The 21,296-nt window shown below is 38.5% G+C and overlaps 1 protein-coding gene across 7 annotated transcripts in view; it reads left to right on the top strand.

The window, feature by feature from the left end:
* Window positions 1-21,296, top strand: part of LOC140493583 (synaptotagmin-7-like) — a 698,518-nt gene that overhangs the window by 488,817 nt on the left and 188,405 nt on the right. For 3 of the 7 annotated variants that reach the window (XM_072592181.1, XM_072592179.1, XM_072592180.1), the window contains exons 4-6: window positions 6,083-6,214; window positions 6,709-6,912; window positions 18,940-19,302. The exons of 1 other annotated variant lie outside the window; for it this stretch is intronic. In XM_072592181.1, coding sequence (XP_072448282.1) covers window positions 6,083-6,214; window positions 6,709-6,912; window positions 18,940-19,302 — 699 coding nt within the window. The remainder of the gene's footprint in view (window positions 1-6,082; window positions 6,215-6,708; window positions 6,913-18,939; window positions 19,303-21,296) is intronic. 3 more of the 7 variants (XM_072592182.1, XM_072592184.1, XM_072592183.1) reach the window with 3 other exon arrangements.

Raw genomic sequence — 21,296 nt, 5'->3', positions numbered from 1 at the left:
AGGGTAGTGCTGCATAACAGTTTCTAAGAGGCAAACCATGAAGGGCTTATGCCTGAAACGTCGATTTTCCTGCTCCTCAGATGCTGCCTGACATGCTGTGCTTTTCCAGCACCACACTCTTGATCTGAGCCCCAGCACCTGCAGTCCTCACTTTCTCCTCCTCATGGACAGGCAAGTGCAGAATTTTATGCTGCTGCCTGACTGCTGATTCCCCAGCTCCATTCTGCTCCATGTGGTGGAATGCGGAAGTGCAAGGGCTACTTGTTCTAAAGCAGCAGATTGCAAACTCATCTAATTAAGCACATGCTAAGGCCTGCTCTTAGAGGCTATGTGGCATCAGCTTTCAGATCCCTGGAGGTGTCCTAGAACAGGGCAACTGCCATAGCAGCCTTAACCCCTGGCAGGCATGGATGGTGCACTTACAGCTTGCAGATACTCTGTATCTTTCTAACAGCCTCAAGCTGTTCAACTAACTAAGAACCAATCACACTATTGTTAGTAAGAGAAGGTCTTTATTATTAAAACCTGTTCACTAGTCACCAGACTAATCCACTACTTGTTGCTAACCAAAGTTCAATTTGCATGCAGGCATTTGACTCCAGTTCATTTGCCACCACAACTGAGCAAACAACATGAACAATGAGTAACAACTTACTTACTTACAAGCCATGCAGCAATCCCTAGTTTTTAAACAGTTCTTATTTCAGTCCATAATTTAAAAATTAGCAAGAAAGTAGACATGGTCCTTACACAACACTGAAATTTGGCTGAATACATCATATCTATTATTTTTTGTTTAACAATGTGGCCGTACATTGAAACACAGGCACACAATCCTACAGACTTGGTTTTTAACAATACAATAGTAATTTATTACACAAAAATGAAGATAAAATAGACTCAACCAAACCAATTAACATGCAAAATAATTTGAAAGATTTCAAAATAAGTGGTGAAATACAACCCAATCTATCACAACACCTTTGTTTATAGTACTCATGCTGAAGAGTTAAAAATCACACAACACCAGGTTATAGTCCAACAGGTTTAATTGGAAGCACTAGCTTTCAGAGCGCCACTCCTTCATCACCTGATGAAGGAGCAGCGCTCTGAAGGCTAGTGTTTCCAATTTAACCTGTTGGACTATAACCTAGTGTTGTGTGATTTTTAACTTTGTACACCCCAGTCCAACACTGGCATTTCCAAATCATACTGGAGAGAGCTCCCTTGCAAATCACACCTATAGGTTTGGCTTATCTGTTTCTTTCAATTCTCTGCCTTAAGAGTTTGGCTGTGTTCTTGAATATTCCCACAATTGATCTTAGACTTTAAATAATCCCTTCAAGGTTCTAACCTAACATGTATACAACTAAAACCTTCACACTAAGGTAATGTATTTCCAAACTCTTCTGATTCTCCGTAACCAAAAGCAAACTGATGTTTTTTGATGTTTACTTTATCTGGTCATAAAAACTCTCAATGAAAATGAATTCCAGTAAATACTCCAGCAACTCTCCTGTTTTTTTTTCTCTCTCCCCTGCATACATATTCTGTTTTTATTAAAAAAGACATGACTCTTTAAACTTGTCAGGTTAATCATTAAACTCCCTCATACACACAGAGCAAAGCCCTCAAACTATAAATTAAAAATCCAAATTATCTAGAGGTATTAAAGGATCTGGAGCCAAAATTTCTTTAAAAGGTGGTTCAGGATCATGAAGCTAAATGGTCTACTGAGACCGATATGTTCTTTTATTTTGTTCCCTTCACTGTTCTCTCTCCATGGTGACTCAGTGGTTAGTATTGTTGCCACATAATGCCAGGGACCTGGATTTAGAACATAGAACATAGAACATAGAACAATACAGCACAGAACAGGCCCTTCGGCCCACGATGTTGTGCCGAACTTCTATCCTAGATTAAGCACCCATCCATGTACCTATCCAAATGCCGCTTAAAGGTCGCCAATGAATCTGACTCTACCACTCCCACGGGCAGCGCATTCCATGCCCCCACCACTCTCTGGGTAAAGAACCCACCCCTGACATCTCCCCTATACCTTCCACCCTTCACCTTAAATTTATGTCCCCTTGTAACACTCTGTTGTACCCGGGGAAAAAGTTTCTGACTGTCTACTCTATCTATTCCTCTGATCATCTTATAAACCTCTATCAAGTCACCCCTCATCCTTCGCCGTTCCAACGAGAAAAGGCCGAGAACTCTCAACCTATCCTCGTACGACCTACTCTCCATTCCAGGCAACATCCTGGTAAATCTTCTCTGCACCCTCTCCAAAGCTTCCACATCTTTCCTAAAGTGAGGCGACCAGAACTGCACACAGTACTCCAAATGTGGCCTAACCAAAGTCCTGTACAGCTGCAACATCACTTCACGACTCTTGAATTCAATCCCTCTGCTAATGAACGACAATACTCCATAGGCCTTCTTACAAACTCTATCCACCTGAGTGGCAACCTTCAAAGATCTATGTACATAGACCCCAAGATCCCTCTGTTCCTCCACCTGACCAAGAACTCTACCATTAACCCTGTATTCCGCATTCTTATTTGTTCTTCCAAAATGGACAACCTCACACTTGGCAGGGTTGAACTCCATCTGCCACTCCTCAGCCCAGCTCTGCATCATATCTAAGTCCCTCTGCAGCCGACAACAGCCCTCCTCACTGTCCACAACTCCACCTATCTTTGTATCATCTGCAAATTTACTGACCCACCCTTCGACTCCCTCATCTAAGTCATTAATAAAAATTACAAACAGCAGAGGACCCAGAACTGATCCCTGCGGAACTCCACTTGTAACTGAATATTTACCATCTACCACCACTCTCTGACTTCGACCGGTTAGCCAGTTTTCTATCCAATTGGCCAAATTTCCCTCTATCCCATGCCTCCTGACTTTCCGCATAAGCCTACCATGGGGAACCTTATCAAATGCCTTACTAAAATCCATGTACACTACATCCACTGCTCTACCCTCATCCACATGCTTGGTCACCTCCTCGAAGAATTCAATAAGACTTGTAAGGCAAGACCTACCCTTCACAAATCCGTGCTGGCTGTCCCTAATCAAGCAGTGTCTTTCCAGATACTCGTAAATTTGATTCCAGCCTTGAGTGATTGTCTGTGTGTGGAGTTTGCATGTTCTCCCTGTGACTGCGTGGGTTTCCTCTGGGTATTCCAGTTTCCTAAGGATGTGCAGGTTAGGTGGATTGATCATGCTAAATTGTCCATTGTGTCCAGGGAGGTGCAGGCTCAATGAGTTAATGCAGAGTTATGCAGATAAGGATAGGGAGGGGGCTGGGATGATCTTCAGAGGTTCGATACATACCAGATGGTTCAAATGGTCTCTATCTGAACTGTATGGATTCTGTGATTCTCTCTGATCTCAGGTATGTCTTGCAGTCATCCTTTTGATTTACATTGTCTAAATACATTTCTTTAATTATGAAGGTATTTGTTCTTAAACCATCCTCGATATGCTTAAGGCATTATCCTCTGCCTTACTAGTTAAATATTCCTTGCTCTTCTCTCTCTGCAACGATATTGCAAATGGTTTGGTTTGGGAGAGATCATTCCATCTTTAGAATTCTTTCTAATACCCACGAATTCAAAATCCTTCAACACCATGTCAAGTCATACACTGATATTCACATTGATTTTAGCACAATGTTATGCCTGACCACAGGTTGTTTCATAGGATATGACTAATTGACCTTTACTCTGCATGTAAATTGTACTTGCCTGTATAGTAGTACTTGAAGTCACATGGTAGACTAAGCTTCACTCTGCCATACTTCAGTGTCGTGTTCTCAGTAGACAGTGTCATGGACAGTATATTGCACTAGCATGTTTGACCCTTGATTTGGAAGTACTTGATGTGACAGTACATTTGGAAATTTTCTTTTCTTTATGCCTTTTATAAGTGGTCTTGTAATACTTAATGTCAAAAGTGGGTAAAATTTCAAAAGAAATCTCATTCTGACACTGACATTACTGCAAAAAAAATTATGAAAAGCTAAATATTTTACCTACTCTGGTAGGGTGGTGTCTGTATTTTCTGTTGCTAGTTAGTCGTTGGGCTGGATTTTTGAAGCTCATAGTGGGATGGGACTTTGGTTAGACCAGAAGAAAAAACTTGCTGTGGAGGAACAGCGTATTGATTTCCCAATCTTAACAACCCAGGCCATTTTACATTTGACTGGGTCCAGGCACAATGCCTGCAAGTAGTGAAAAGCTAACAAAATGGTAATATCTTTGCTGACTGGAATTTTACAGTTGCTTGGCAGAGTGGCTGAAATACAGCCAGTGATAGTGTGTGACCCTCAGGTTGTTAGTGGACCAGCAGTCCAAATTTCTTAACATCCCACCTGTCCCTGCAACAAACTTTCAAATGAGTATAGCCACACCTGTGGTCACAATCACTCCTTTGGTGCCGTACACTCTCCACAATGGTGGCCTGGCAGCTGGGCTATTTTTAATTTCAACAATTTTTGAAATTGACAGGGCAACTATTATCTCTTACCTGCTTTGCCAGACAGCAGCTGTTTCAGTGCTGAATGCTCTCCAGTGATGGAAGTTCACATGGTATCCTTCATTGGGTGCCAGTGTGCCATCTGCTTACCAATGACCAAGAAAGTTTTGGGTGACTATTCCTAACATGTTGCAGGGTTTGGACCTACATATGACATCAAGACTGAAGTCTCAATCCAAAAGGAAAATCCAGCCTGTTGTCATTGTATTCTGTTACTGTTAGCTGGTTGTCAGTAAACTACAGTGAAAATTATTTTGTCCAAAGTAATTCCCCTTTATCTAACCACTGTTGGAACTCCAATAGCTCTGTCAGCTTCAGTGTTCCTAAATGTACATCTTCAAAGTAGGAGGACAGTCACATAATACAATCCTTTGGAGAAACAAATTCCAGACATTTTGAGAACGCCGTAAATAAGTATTTCGGTAGTTCTGAGAAAGGTTTAGCTCAGTTGGTTTATTTAGAAAAACATTTATTTTGTTGCGAGATACAATTCACATATAATATTTGGGAATTATTTATTTAGAATATTATTATGTTGGATAAATCAATTTAATCAGTGCTTCTCAAAATGGCACAATTCCTGTAACTAACATTTCCTGACTTAAAATAACGTCTGTTACAGCTTATTGTACTTATTAGAGGGTTGGTAAAGCCCCTACTGCTGTCTAACTACACTTGTTTGATCTCTCTCTCTCTCTCTTTCTCTCTCTCTCCAAGCTCATGGATTACTTTGTATATTGACTTGCTTTACATCATTTATGATAATTGGTTGTAATTAATTAGACTGTTCAAGGTATATAGATATTTAGTGAGATATAAGATTATCTATGCATCGTATTACTGCTTGACTTATTAATTACATGTTGCATTTAAAATGTGAATCAGGTTCGATGAACGAAAGATCAGCAGAAGTGGTGTTTATAAGCACAGTTGCATCAGGGTCTCAAAATATGCTAAACTAGCTGAGTGTCATTATACACTGGGGCAAATGCTTCCTCCATACTTTAGCTATGTTTGAAGAAAGCAGAGCCCATCATGTAGTGTGATTAAGAGTTATGTGCCCATAATGTATTCAAATTTATTGCAGACCCATCATGTCTTAAGTCAGTATTAATGTCAATTCAAATGCTCTGAGTGTTGTAAAAGAGTCGTTAAAGAAAGCCATTATTGAATTTAACTTAACTTGTTCCTCACTAACATATTCCAGCTTTTTTCCTTCCTTCCACTGTGTCTCTCACTTAGATTGTTAATGTTCTTAAGTTCCTTGCTTTTTCTTTAAGCCAAGTCTTAGTGAAAATTTATGCTTTTAAGCTTCCCAAAGATTTGCACATTAAAACTGTTAGATTGTCAATCGCCATTGAACTCAGTTCTTTAATGGTGCTTCCTCTGAAATTGAATTTTATCAGCGCCTGACCTGCTATTCACCTACAGTGATAAGAAAAGCAGAATCCAACATTTAACAGTCATTTTTTTTTCATATTTCAGCTTCTTTTTGTGTTTTCCCTCTTTTCTTCTTTCTCTGCTGCTCTAGTGATCTTGACAAAGACTTTTGGAATAACAATGACAGCACAGTACAAAAGAAATGGAGTTCCTACCCTCCAAAGGAGTTCATTCTAAACATTTCGCCTTATGCACCTTATGGTGACCCACGACTTTCACTCAAGTGAGTTTCTTTTGCTGGTTTGGTTGTCTATAGTATTTAATGCTTCCCTCCTCTGCTTCCTACCCAATCATCCACTCACACCCACTCCCAATACCTCTATAACCCCATAAGTGGCTTAATCCCATGGAGAGGAGCAACCCTTCTGTACCTTGCTTGATTTCCACAACTGAAAATCCTTCCTTTTGACCCTTGTGTGGAATAGCAGAGAGTTGCTTGTTGAGGCCTGTACAGGCATTCCCTCCATAATATTGTGTAGCAGATCTAATTTTACAAAGAGGCTGCATATGAAAATGGTTGGCTGATCTGTATTATGGATGTTGACAGAGTTTTTTCTGACTGCTTTATCCCTTTTTGCTGTTGCATTTTTTTTTGAGCTTTGGAGGAAAGGGTTCTGTAGGTGTACACTAACGCGCTTTAGCAGCAGAACTACTTTCCTCCAGTCTTCCATTAGGGCTGACTCATTCTCTGTCCACTCTGCTTCCTGTCCGTATTAGTGGCACTCTCATGTCCGGTAACAAAGCTTCAGTAGCTGAGAAAGAAACACGCACGGCCGAGAAGCAAACCCGCAGCAACAGCATGAAGAGCAGTGGATCTTCCAACAGTAATCGGGGTGAAGCTGCCAATGGCAAGGTTGGGAAAGGTGGGCGCTGGCACACAGTCCAGACTCTCCTAGCATCGGGCAAGCTCAACCAAGCTAAGTGAGTTTAAATGGGTAGTTACATACTGTGCTGGCTGGACAAATCAGTCTTTTGATTTTAAAATGATTTTTATAGGAAATATATAATCTGTCTTCACTTGATGACTCCTCTGCAACTCTGGATCATATCATTTGTCCATCACATTTTTACAAAGATTTTAACAACATTTATTATAAGTGTGCTTTCTGCATTCACTCACCATCACAATTAATTGACCATATCATTCACACAAGACTATGGAAGTGTTTTACAGGCATTTTATTTAGCTTGCTGTGGTAGTTGTGTATATTGGGTCTTCGTTCCAGATGTCAGGATTTGCTCGCTCCTTGTAACTAAGTCCAGTTGCAGTGTGGGAGATAAATGCGCTTTGCCCAAAGCAATATGCAAACCAAAAAGTTTGTCCAATCTGCTGACAGGATTGTGATACATGAACCATAACATTTAACTGCTGGGACTTGGCATTTTTCATTTACCTTTCATTATCTATTCACACAAGTATTTTCTTCTATCATCAGTGAAACAATGGCTTTGAAAAGGGCTGTTGATTTATTTTTTTAAAACTAGAAAGCCTATTTTGATATTTATTTTAAACTATTCATAGGATACCTTTGGTTTTGTAAGATGGTCGTTATAAGGAACATAATGGAGAACTCAACCATACCAAGTCAGGTCATGGAAGGCCTTGAAGCAGCAAAGTCCATTTTCAGACAAAAACTCAACAGTATTCAATTAGGGATAAATAAAAATTAAATGGTACTTGTACCTTTAATTTGCAGAAAACCTTATACCAGTATGATGTGCGGAACCAAATTGGACAATGTGATATGAAGCAATTGTGGGTTCAAATGTTTTTCTCCATTGAAGAAGTAGTAGGTTACACATCTAGAGGAAAATACATTTGTTTATGCACCGGCCTGATGTTTGTGAATTTCGTGAGAGAACATATTCTCAACAATGTGCTTATTATAATTTCTCAATGATAGCTGATTTCAGTGGTTGAATCGACTGTATTAGTGATTAATACTGTTTATGTCTGTCTTTAAAAGAGTTCATGTAAGGGTAGAATTTGATGAAATTGCAAGGGGTGTCCTATCTGTCATATTTCTGGCTTTTCTGGTGGTTCAGGAATATATATGTGTCCATACTTCCTGATCTTTCATTAGAAATGGTTGTCATGTAATCTCTGACAAACCTTTTCCAAAAAAAGGTTGTTGTGCATCATTGCTTTCATGGACTTCAGGGGAAGTCTAGGAAGAATAATGTACAAGCTTAAATTTCTGTGATTTTTAAAATCTTTTAGCCTATCCAAATTTTGGTGCCGATGAAACCTCTTCAAGGTTAGCTCAATAGGCATTATTCTCTGCCTGTTAATTATTTACTTTTAAAACCATAGCGTTAGTTTACTTTTTGTTAGTTACTTTACTAATGTGAGCAAAGACTTAAAAAGCATAGTCTTGAAATGAAATTCATAGAAAACATATTGAAACATGGTTTCAGGGCCTTTCCCCAGTGCTGGTGTGATCTCTACCTGCCCATAATAGGTATTTGGAAAGGTAATGCCAGCCATATCTTACCAATGGAGTTGGAAATCATAACCTACTATTTTCAGTGCACACGTTTCTGTCCAAAATTCTCCTCTCTTACCACATTAAAAAGTGCATGGCACACTATTGTGTATGAACCAGCAAAACATAAAGTGAACCTACAGTGCTTCCCACTGTGTGAATTGGCTGGAATACATTCTGTAATATCATAACATGATGAAAAGTTCTTGGATATGTTCGGCCAAAGTTGAAAAACTTCACAGAATTAAACACAACAAATGTTACAGAAAATTTTCTACCCTCTTTAGTTGTATTCCAAGGAGATTAACGTAAGAAAGACTCCATATTGCCCCGACACTTGCCAAATAATTACTTTTCAGAATATAACCAATTGTTTATGACATCATGTATAAGCAGCATTTAATTTTTCACAATTTACATCTAAGTTAATTTTTTGATAAGTTTAAGGTGATTTGATGCTCAATTACATCATAAACATGAATGTAAGATCAGGTAAGGATCAGTGTTTGGCCTCTCATGGTCTGTGTCTCAGTTAACATTTCTGTCACTCATTCTTCACTTAATTATGAATATTTTGTAAATTTTATCACTGGTGTTATACTTCAGTCAAAATCCCAAACGAGTTTTCTTTGGTACTGGTGTGTAGTTTACAAATGCTTAAGCTACATATTTGATTTGTTGTACGAAGGGCTTTGTATTTGTACAGGAGATTCTGCTATTTAATTGACCATACTTCTCATAAATGAATGAGACAAATGTCAACTTTTTCATAATCACACATATCCCCTTTTCATCAAAGATACTGAAACCAAGCCATTCAATGAGAAATATGAATTAGTTGTTTGCGCCATTTTGTACAAATTAAGTATTTCATATTAAGATCCAGATCTGCATCCAGACAGAATCACAATTAAAACAATCAGCAAGAACGTATACAAAATAATATAGATAAATAAATTAACTAATTGGTTTGAAATGACAAACCCTTTAAGATAACAATCCATTGAAATTCAGTGGTGTTATGGTTTATAATTGGCTGAATCTAGGAAAGGCGGGTTGGCATTTGGGAAGGCAGTTTTCCTTAGCTACTACTGATATTGGGATTAATCCATAACTGAGAGTTTTGTTATTAACTTTTTTATTTTGAATGCTGTAAATGTTCCCTGAAAATGCAGAACTTTTCAAAAATAATTGCATTAGTAATGTTGAGTCCAGATTGCATTTTACACTATCTGTGTAAAACATGGGCTTGATGAAGTCAAATGGTCTCCTATTCTTATATTTATTATATTCTCTGAGAAACGTATTTGGGATGAGTTTGCAGCAATTTATACAGTATCAGTAATACTAGTAATTTTACACCGTCACTTTTCACCTATAATTAATTGGGAAATTAATTCTTTCTATAAAATCAATGTGATTGATTACCAATGTTCGAATATTGGGTGGAAACTTATCCAGACAACTTCGCACAATTTGATTTTCCTACAGACAATCATTTGAGTGAGGACATAGTTACCAAAATCATTGGACTTTGGTTCAAAGTCATTTAGTTGCAGATAAACAAAATCACATTCCAGCAAAATTGTACAAAAATAGATAGTGACACTTCAGAACAAATAGTGTTCTTTATTCAAAACATTACATTTTGGACACATAATCATGAAACTTTTGTAAAACAAATGATGGTCTGAAGTTCTATTGAGACAAAGCAGTCCATCAGGATGAACTGAGTTGCTTGAGTTGTGTTGAATTTAGCCTTTCAACTAAATTTCCATGTCATGCAACACATTACCATTGCTTATTTTTAAATTGTGCAACATTGTTCAGACTCCCCATTTCCATTGGAATCAAGATTCATTAAGTCTTGCTTCAGATTTGAAAAAAGATACTGTGATTCCAATGACAATCAAAGCCTAACCATGTACATTTTAAAAGTGTATATAATATTAATATATACCTGTCAAACAAAGAAGTATTTGTAGGAATAGGTCTCAAGTTTAAATACAGGTCAATAAAGAGATGAATTCTCAGATGTCAGTGACATGGCAAGTGACGAAGTGTGAAATGTATTATTTTGACCAAATAAAGTTAATGCAAGCATGTTTTGTTCGCATTGCTGCACAGCCAAATTAATACGATTAATCTATGGCAGCAAACCCTGTTGCATATGATTCTGTATGAATATGTATCTTATTTGCATTTACAATATCACTGAGTAGTTAGTTTTACAATTATGGATCCCACTATGTTGTGCGCCTAGTCTGGGGACAGTATAAGGGTGCTACCCTGATCTAAATAGGAGAAAGAGAATTAGAAGGCAAATCACCTGAAACAGCCAATAACTCCTTGCTTACAGATAATTGGAAAAGCATGTTAGCAGATACCTAGAAGCCACCTTATACATTACAAATCCAGGATCCAAGCTTATTCGTGGCATAGGAGGAGTAAAGTACTTAAATGTGGCATGAGAAGGCAACCCTCTGGGAGGACAGAAAAATTTTAAAAAATATAAGTAGGCATCTGCTGTCTTTGGCAATGAAATTTGTAAAGACAAAGGACATAATCAAAATTTCCAGCAACATCTCCAACCATTTGTTTGAAAACTGAATTTCTCAAAAGTATTATGCGAAAAATATATACCCCTAGAGCATCTACCATGTAAACCAGTCAGCCAACTCTAACTGGCACTTGGTCTGGTGTCACTATTTTGTTTGCTAATTTTGTTTATCATTTGGTTTTGTTTTATTTGTAAAGTGTCTCCTAATAATTTGCCTTGATCAGAGAACTTGCTCCACTAATAGCAATGTTGCTTGTACTAATGTGAAACAGGCAGATTTTCTTTGTGAAGCCACCAATTGTCTGTCTTTTACATTTGACGTCTTGAAATGTTTGTGGAAAGCAAATGCACCCTTTCTCACACATATATACTCACTTTCTCTCTCACAAACACTCACTCTTAGATTTATTCTCCTACTCACTTATTCTATGAGATGCTGTCTTTCTGGTGCACTCTCTTGCACAGACTTTCCTGTGCAGCTCTCTCTTGCACATCTCTCTGTTCTTATGCACCCACTCTCTCTGTCTCATGTTCACACTCTCCCTTTTCCTTCATATGTGCTCTCTCTCTCTCTCTCTCTCTCTCTCTCTCTCTCTCACATTAGACCATAAGGTAACAGAATTAGTCCATTTGATCCATCAGGTTTGCTCTGCCATTCAATTATGTCTGATATGTTTCTCAAACCCATTGTCCTGCCATCTCCCAGTAACCCCCTTACTAATTATGAGCCTATCTATCTCTGCCTTAAATACGCTCAATGCCTTGGTCTCCACAGCCTCCTGCAGCAATATGTTCCACACATTCACCATTCTCTGGCTGAAGAAATGTCTCCTTATTTCAGTTTTAAATGGTCTTCACTTTGAGGTTGCGCTATCAGGTCCTAATCTCTCCTACTAGTAGAAGAGTCCACTATATCCTGGCCTCTTGGTATTCGGAGACTTTACTGAGATCACCCCTCATCTCACATTTTCCATGTCTCTCTCTGTCTCTCATACTCACATGTTCTCTCTCTGTCTCTTTCTCAATCATGTGCTTGCTTTCTTTCTGTCACATGTAAACATCTGGCAAAATCTCATTACAGTGGACGGTGCACCAAGGAAGGCACTTAATATGAGTGGGACTTGCATTCAGATGGGGGAGGACTTGGTACTTGCACCACATGGTTTCCAACTGAGAGACTTGACCAATTGAGCGGAGAAATGAACATGGAGACATTGACCTCATCATTATATTACGGTAGTCAAAGATCTAGGTGCTATGTTTATGTGGCACTTGGAAAGACACCCACTCCCTGTATCATTCTGCCTGTTTGAAAGGAGGATTTTGAAGTGTTTCATCTACCACTCTTGGCTCCCTGGAGCTACAAGTCATAATACAAGCTATACCTTCACTTAGTCATTTTTGACCTGGCCTCCACACCCGTCTTTTTGGAACTGTTGACCCCACAATCAACCTAAAACTGCCTCCCACCACCATCAAGCTGCCTGTTCACTGTCACCCTAAATGTGTGAAATGTCATCATTGGTCTGCCGTTGGTTACCTTTGACTATTCAAGCCTTGCCTTGCTCTCAAATACCATTCACCCAGTCTTCATTACTGTTGAAGACACTCTCATATGCACACACTGTGTGGTTTCTCTCTCTCATGCACAAACAGACACATAACACAGAAACACAGACATTCTCTATATGACACATGCAGACAAGATTTGGCAAGATCTTGTTACAGTGATAAGGTGCTACATCACGTGAGCAAGACTTACATTCAGACTGGAGAGGGCTAGTTATGGACACTCATATGGCGGGCAGCCACTTAGCTCTAATCTCACCATTAAGTTATGGTGGTCAAAAATCTGAGTGCCATATTGAAATGGCAACCAGATGTACAACTGCTCCCTGTATCATTCTAATTGTTTGTGAGGAGGATTTTGAACTTGAGGTGCCACCAGCTCCTCCTGCCACTCTTGGGTCCCACAGAGCTACAAATCATAATACAAGCTGCATCCTCACTCAACCATCTTTGACTTTCCCTCTTTCACTTTACACCCTTCTATCACCCTTGAACTACAATCCATTACCCTTGATCAAATGTTTGCCATCCTAGAGCTACCTCCCATCATATTCAAAGTATTCATTGTCATCCTTGATCTGCCAACTTTAATCCCTCCCCCCCACCCCATCACACTTGAAATGTCTTTGATTACTTTAAACTCTTCCAACCTCAACATTGCTTTATTTTCAATTGACTTTTACCTGGTCTTAATCACATTTGATCATGCCTGAGCTGCCTTTGACACAGATTGACCTTCCCTCTGTCATTCAGTTGCCTCCCTATGTCCCCTATGACCTGTTGTACAGTCATTCCCCAATCTTCCTGGTCAGCTACCTCCTAACTTGTTCAGACTTGTTATGATACCTCCCTTAGCCACCTGATCAGTTAGTACAGCAGCACAGTAGATGGGATAGAACCAGAACTAAGGACACTACACTGTGCCATAAGTGCCCTTTGAATGGACATAAACCTTCTAACAATCTGGTATTGTTGTCAATCAAACACACTGTCATTCATCATTGTTTCGAAAGCAATTTAATTTAAATAATATTAAATCACCTTAATTAGATATTATGCTGTGAAAAGATTTATTCGAACACTATATCAAAACAGTTATTACCTCTATTATTACCTCTGAAAACTGATGATCAAACAATGCTCAGTCCCAAGCATCTGTGTAAACAATCTGCTGAAGTAAGTGCTCTTAAGCTTGTGAAACTAAACCAAGCATTCACAATAGGCCCATTTGCCAAAACAACCCTTCACAGCTCTAGACAATCAAATCTTTTGAGAGTGAAGGAACAGATGGCTGTTCTTCCTAAGCTCCACCAAATGGTCTATCATTCAAAAGAGGACAGGAGCAGATGGCTGGTTTTCCTTAAGTTTAAGCAGAGGCCATTTTTATCCAAGTTAAAGCACTGCAGCTATTTAGATAATTTCATGGCAACTTTGAACTCCAGTTTTGAATGCAAAATAGTACTGTTCCAAAAGGAAAGTATTTCAATGCATCTTAACAAGTTGACAGTGCTGGTTAATGTGATGGTCAACACACGTTTTCAAGATAGCATTGTACAATCCTTCACTGTAATGAAAATGCATCCAACTTGCAGTACAGTATCCAGTAATCACATATGAACCAATTTGCCTGGCAGAATGTTCTTGCCTCTTCATGTTCTCAAGCTGCCTTACCTGGTTGTTTTCTAAATATTTCCAAAACGCAATGACATGATGAAAATGGTATTGTGTTTGAAATACAAATTTCCCCAGGCCTTTCAACAGCAACCTCTCATCATGGGTCATACATATGGGGTAAAATCTGAACCTGACCCAAAAATAAAGGAAGTTTGCATGGGGCTCTTATTGAGGGGGAAATTCAAATGTACGTACCTGTGATCTGAGCTTTGTCAGTTCCCACACCCATTTCAAACTCTCTTAGGATGTGAAAATCTGCCCTATACTGTCTTTCACATGGGATACCCAACACAAATACACTTTCTATCTATTACTCTTCCCCAGTAAACACACTGCCTCATGGGCACACACTCTTTCTCTCATCCCTCCTCCACAATCACACTGCACTACTCAAACACACACGGGTGTTCACACTCTCTCACAAACATATATACTTGTGCACACACAAACACATGTACTAAGTACCCACCCTTGTGGTCTTCTCAGTGATAACACAAAATGCCATTCTTGTTCTTAATTCCTCACTTCCCTAATGTGCTTCAACAATATTACCCATTAGTGTAGGACACACATCAATATCACATTTAGATTTAAACTTTCCTTAGTCATTACTCTGCTATCAGATTATGTGCCTACACTCATGTCTTGCTCTTCTGCTTGCCCCTTCAGAAAGCAACCAAATATATGATGGGCTGTATGATGACCACCTGTGCTATAATCAGTGTATCCCGACTACAAAGGATGTTTGTTAACTTTTATCATCTTAACTTCTCTGGCAGATTCCATCCTACATAAAGCTTCTAACCTCTCTCAAACTTCTCAGCTACCATGTTGTACCGTAAAGTGCTCTTCATATATGTTCCTGTGTTTATAAGCTCGTAATCCATTGAATTTGAAATCCTTCTTTTTAGCTACTAATTCCTTGACAATATTGCACAGCCTATTTCATCAACCTCCTCCAGCCCTACATCCCAACCAGTGTTCAGCAGGCCCCAACTTTAGTTACTGTGGTATTCTGCTGTATTGCGGTGCCACAGACTTCAACCTTATGGTGTATTCTCTTAAATTTCCTCCGTGATCCCCTCAATTTCTTATTTCTCTTCCTTCTTTTCAAAGTCTTCCTCTTCAACTGTGCATTCAGTTATTTCTCCCAATTCTTCTTTTGCTGCTCAGTGTTTGTTTCTCTTCTGTGAAGTACCTTGTGATGTTGTGTGGATTATTGGCATTGTGAGAATTAAAGTTGTGTGTCACAGCAAAAAAAAACAGTAATTGCACAAGTAGACTCAAAAATAAAATTTGAGAGATGTGCTAATATGTGGGATAGGTTCATATCATGGTTGATTCATTTGAAACAAAACCATGATCTTTGCTAATTGTTTTGACATCAGAGCACATGTGCTGAACGTTGTTCTCATGCCTTTCTTTCGGTAAGGACCCCCCTCAGGAAGTAATAGTGCAAGAGAGTGTATCAAATGAAACCATTAGAATTTTAATAATTTTTGATTTATAATGTCCTGGGTCTTAGGGCTGAGTTAGAATATTAATTTAGGGCCATTCACAAATCTGCAAATTCATGGAATCAAATGTGCATCCTCTTGAATAGTTCTTATATTTATTTTACGTAATGAAGAAAATTAATCTCTGAACAACATTAACATTTCAATTATTATTTTGCGTATTTGGAATACAATTGCAATTAGTGCTGAACTATGATGAACAGCACTATAGCATGATAAATTATACTGGTAATTCAATCCAATTTCTAATGGATGAATGAGCGTGTGAATTTGTGATCCTGAAAATGAGCCTTAACATTCTAAACTCTTCTATTCCTGTAATACCCATTTCAGACATTTATTGCTGTGCCTTTGCAGAAGCCCTGAAATACAGCATATGTGTGTGTTCTCTGTTTGATATAAATGTGCTACACGCTAACAATCAAAAATAAGTGCATAATTGCCAATTAGTGCCATGTTTATCCCCATCATCAGTGTTGGTGCTGCTTTGTGCTTTGTTCTTTGTACCAGCTGCCTCATATATGTGCTGTTTTAAGCAGTACTGGCAACTGACAGCAAGTGTACAGTGGCCTGGTGAGAATCTCACAATTTCACATCTAACTTTTGAAATGTGTACATGCTTTGAGTGAGATTTGGTGCTGTGGGGAGGAATTTAATTCACTTTAAACTTTATGGCCTATGATCTCTAGGCTGGTACTATTTCAATTTGCAAATCGACAATTGTCCCCTTGGAAAATAAGTGTCAAGTAATAGATGTAACTAAAATATGACTTCACAGTACTCCTAATCTAAAGTTTTGTATGTGGACTAAAGTGAACCTCACCTTGAGGACTCTGCTGTCATATGCCTACCTAACTCTCACCTCTTATTAAGCATGTAGACTCTTGCACGCTGCAGCTTCATAGACTCTTGCACGCTGCAGCTTCATAGACTCTGCTTACTGCTGATCTTTTTGAAAAGTAACATTAAATGTGCGGTGTATGGCAATGCCAAGATATTGAATGTCTTCTAATTGTATTTAGAGATGTGTGGGGAGAAAGGGGATGGGAAAGGAAGAAAAGAAAATGTGCTTCACCTTATTCATGTATCTATGGTGTCCGTTGACTTAGCTCAAAATCTAAATTTATATTTGAATAGATACTTTGGCAAGTTAAAAAGGACATTTAGAACAATCATAATACTGAATGGATATTATTTCATAATCTGTGATCTACATTGGGCATAAGTTTAGCAGACCCAATTGCAGATTGCTTCTCAATGAACTTAGAGTGGTGATATAAAGATTGATCATTTTATTTTGATATTTTATTCTTCAAATTTAACATATTCACACTTCATGTATGGGAAGCACACTTTTGGTCCCAGCCTGCAATGACAAGCCTCTAACCAACACTAAACTGGATCAAAAACAGGCTAGGTGGTGCAGCATGTTCGACAATGATGTTTCATATCTAATCTGGTCCTACTCAAGCGTAGAGAATGAAGTTTGCTCTGACTGCTATGATATGTAGTTTCAGAATTCATAAATTCAATTGCTGGTGGATATTAACCTACAGTACAAAACCACTCCAATTTAGTATTAATTGGCTTTCCTACTCTGAAAGGTAACAGAGTTGTTCATGTGGGAAATGAAGAAAGTGCAATAGAGATACACTTCTTTGATTGAACTTTACTGAGGGAGTTTTACGATATGTAGAAGAAAGCTATACCAAAACTGGAAGTACTTGGATCTAACACAGGTTGCTTGGAATGGGAAGTGTTCTATCTCCCTTACTAACATTCATGACTTCAATGTGAAAATAAAATGAAATTCTGCCCAATTATTTCCTGCACTGATAAAATTTCAAGCTGTTATTTAAAAATAACAAACAAAATTCTTATGCCTATCTTACGCACATGAAAGTTTCAAAAATAGATCATTCTCCCTTTCACCCTGGGCACCAAAAGTAATTGCAGTGTTAAGACAAAGTTGATATTTTGGGATAGCTTGCAATCTGCTTGTAACAGTGGATTGTTAGTATAGATGTGTCTTCTGGGTAATTTATGTTGACAACTTGGCTGGGGAGCAAGTGTACCCAGTGCTGGTTCAGTGACAGCAGCTAACACAAGACAGATTTCCCTGCAGGAAATCTCTCTCATGAGTATGTAAGGTGCTTTTGTAACAAATGCTTCAATTGATCATATTGTTAGGTATCTAGAATAAGTGTTGACTGTGTCTGTAAAATTTTGTATCTTCCACAGGTATTAGAAGTCCATTGAAATATAAAAGTTTGCTCGTAAACTTCTTTATAAGCAAATGTTGTTCAATCAATGGAGGACCAAAGATCAAATTTCCTCTGCAAAATAACTACAGCAACTTTAACTTTCTCTCCTTTTCTCTCTCTAATTTATAATCTGTTTGATATTGTTTTCTTTATGTAGCTACACTAAGGAGATAACCACTGATTAATCTTGCCCCAATTTTATAGGCTTTTTTCTTGACATCTAGCATTGAAAAAACACAATTACTATATAAATAAGTGCTCTGGAGTGTTTAGTGTAAATAAATTAATAAGGAAATGTAATCAAGGTGTAAATATGCCACTAAAGTAAGTTCTTGCAGAATAATGCTTTCAATTGTCATTTCTTTGAAGCATCTCTTAACAAGTCATTTCTGGAAATAATGTTTGTCACCCGTGGGCTATATTATGTTGAACACCCCAAAATGCTGTCAATAATTTTGGTCCTGTTGCTGGTTTTGCTTACAACTACCTGCCAGTGCTGGGGAGGGGAAGGATGTTTTTTGCATAGCTCAAGCTGTTTTATTTTCAGCAAACCACTTAAGTGCATTGAGTTGAGCCTAACTCACCTGTTGTCTTCCAACAACTAGTGCAAGACCCAGACTGATCATGATGAGGAGGGCAAAAACAAGAATAATTTAAATTGGAGTTGATGACATTGTAATATGTTAAGGCATTTTACAGGAAATGAGAATCGTCCACCTGAAATGATGTGTTAAGAATCTATAAGGACAGGTATCCTGCAAACTCGAGACGCATTACTGAACTTCACTGCAGGTGACTTCGCTAACTGTACTTTGCTTTTTGTTTTCTCCCTTTACTCTTTCTTTCTGCTCCTTTCTTCTGTCATGCTGTTCTGTTAGCTTGGATGAGCCGACCTTATCAGCAGCCTCCACATTAGAACACATATCTACACCACCAAGCGATCAACAGCCGAAATGCCCACGACCTCGGACGCTGCAGAGGCAGCAGAGCCTCCAGCAGCCGCTGCAACACCATAGACCTGCCCACAGCCAGCCTACCACCAGCCAGAGCCTTGGGCAGCTTCAGTTCCAACAGCAGACAACCTCCGGCAGCAGGTCTCCCTACAGAGCCCAGCACAGGCCAACTGGTACGGCAGGCTCACGCAATCGTACAGCCGGAGGCCGCAGCCGCTCCAATCCTGGGAGCTGGGACTACGTGATGGGACAGCTCCGAAATCGAGGGTTAGATATGAAGTCTTTCCTGTAAGTCTTTTCTTTTTCCTTTCCACTTCGAAAAAGCCTTTCATATTCCCCCATTATAAATCTGCTTGTACTTTTATTTGGACTGAAAAGGCGTGAGAATCTCTTTCATTTCTCCAACCATGTTTTTGCTAACTTTACCCACAGCAGCGTGTCTGAACATTGGGATTTCGCAAGATAAACTGTCAATTGAATCGGATTTATGTTCTGAATTACAGGATCTTATGGACAAACCACCAAATCTATGGCCGAGAATCTCGCTGCAGTCATAATTTAGCCCTACCAATGATGGGAAATTTTCTCACTTCAGATCCAGGACACAGCATACAGGTCCAGAACTTATCAATATTGAAACAATTAGTTTCGGAGAGACAAAATTCACAGGACACTATTGTCAGGAAGTCATTACTGAGCAGTGCCATAATTTTAGCAGAAGCAGGAATTTGGCTCACCATCACTGTTCAAGAACAGTTAGGTATGGAAAATCAATGCTGGCCTTAATGTTCAAATGCTGAGAGCACTTATTAAACTGATGTTTGGAGAGAAGATGATAAATCAGACCAAATCAATTGCAAATTGTTTATGTTAATTTCTAACATTGTATTGCTCCTTAAAAATATATACACAGTCCTGGATCATGTGTTGATGCAATTTCCCAACCTTGGTGGTTAGTTGTCTTCTGAAACATACACATTTGACATTTGAAGCACAGAGATTATTCTTCATCCTTTTTTAAAGAAAACCAGGTCATCTTTTCTTTAGCTGAAGAAAGCTGTCCAGTGTATTCAAATGCATGCATCAACTAGTGTTTTGTCAAATGCACCTTAATTAAAGTTTGTATGCATGCGAATGCAACAAAAACAGAAAACTATCATTGTGTACACAGCATCTTAAAAAGTAAGTGTGGATCACACATGATTCTTCTGCACTATTCCTCCATTTGCTATCATGTGCACCATGGTGGAATGGTCTAATTGGATAATGGGCGCAAGCATGTAAGCCTATCAAATATCTAAAGAATGAAAATTACTTTGAATGCTCTTTACATTTTCAGAAGTTGAAAGAAAGCACATATTTGATGCAGCATTAGCATTAACTCTGTAACAGACAATTATTCATGGAGGCAGGTATGTATGAGTTTCTACATTGGAATGCCCTTGAACTGTCATGTCTCATCTGATGAGCTGGTGAAGGCTAATTTTGCCTCTAGCATCTATTTACCATTATGAGGCAGTTTTGATGAATTCAACAATTATCCTGGCTTTGTACACTCCAAATGAACTATTTTAATTACATATCTCAGCACAGTTTCTTACACTTATTAATTCAAAAGAGGCAAGATTCTTTTTCAAACAAATAAAATTCATTTAGTTAACGATTGTCTTCTATAGTCTCTCTTTCTGGAAAGTGACTGCTGCTTTATCTGATTATCCAATTAGAAGTGATTATTTGCTCTGGCATTGTTCCATTGCAATATAACTGAGACTGAAACTGCAGCTTACTATGTTTTGTTTCCCTGCACTGAATATCCATTGTTTGTTAGGTGGCAACTTAACTCTGTCTTAAGATTGACACTTGATGCTTATTTCTGGCAAAGTTGATTTGCAATGATCATTTATTAAATAAATATAACTTTCAAAATTAAATTCAAAGTTCAATTTTACAAGCAATTCTTTACTCCTGCAGACTTAACATTGGAATCAACCTCTTTGATAGGAAAGGGAGTTCAATCTTCAGTTTTCTCCACACCACTAATTCTGATGGCAGTAAGCCATGCTGGAGTAGGATAGTCCAGTAATTTAACAACACTGCATAAAAGCAGAATTATTTTTCTAAAAGTATTTGACCATTTCGACTCAGTTTCTGAGCTTCCCCCTTCAGTCCTGTTTACTGTAAGAAAGTGTTTACATGTTCAAATTTGGAAGTGGCTGCAAACTGCAATCCATTGTCTGATACGTCAGGGAGGTCATATGCAGCAAGCATTTTATGCAATACCC

Source organism: Chiloscyllium punctatum, chromosome 22, assembly GCF_047496795.1.
Source record: "Chiloscyllium punctatum isolate Juve2018m chromosome 22, sChiPun1.3, whole genome shotgun sequence".
In the NCBI taxonomy this organism is placed as follows: domain Eukaryota; kingdom Metazoa; phylum Chordata; class Chondrichthyes; order Orectolobiformes; family Hemiscylliidae; genus Chiloscyllium; species Chiloscyllium punctatum.
This window is presented reverse-complemented; position numbering and strand designations above follow the sequence as displayed.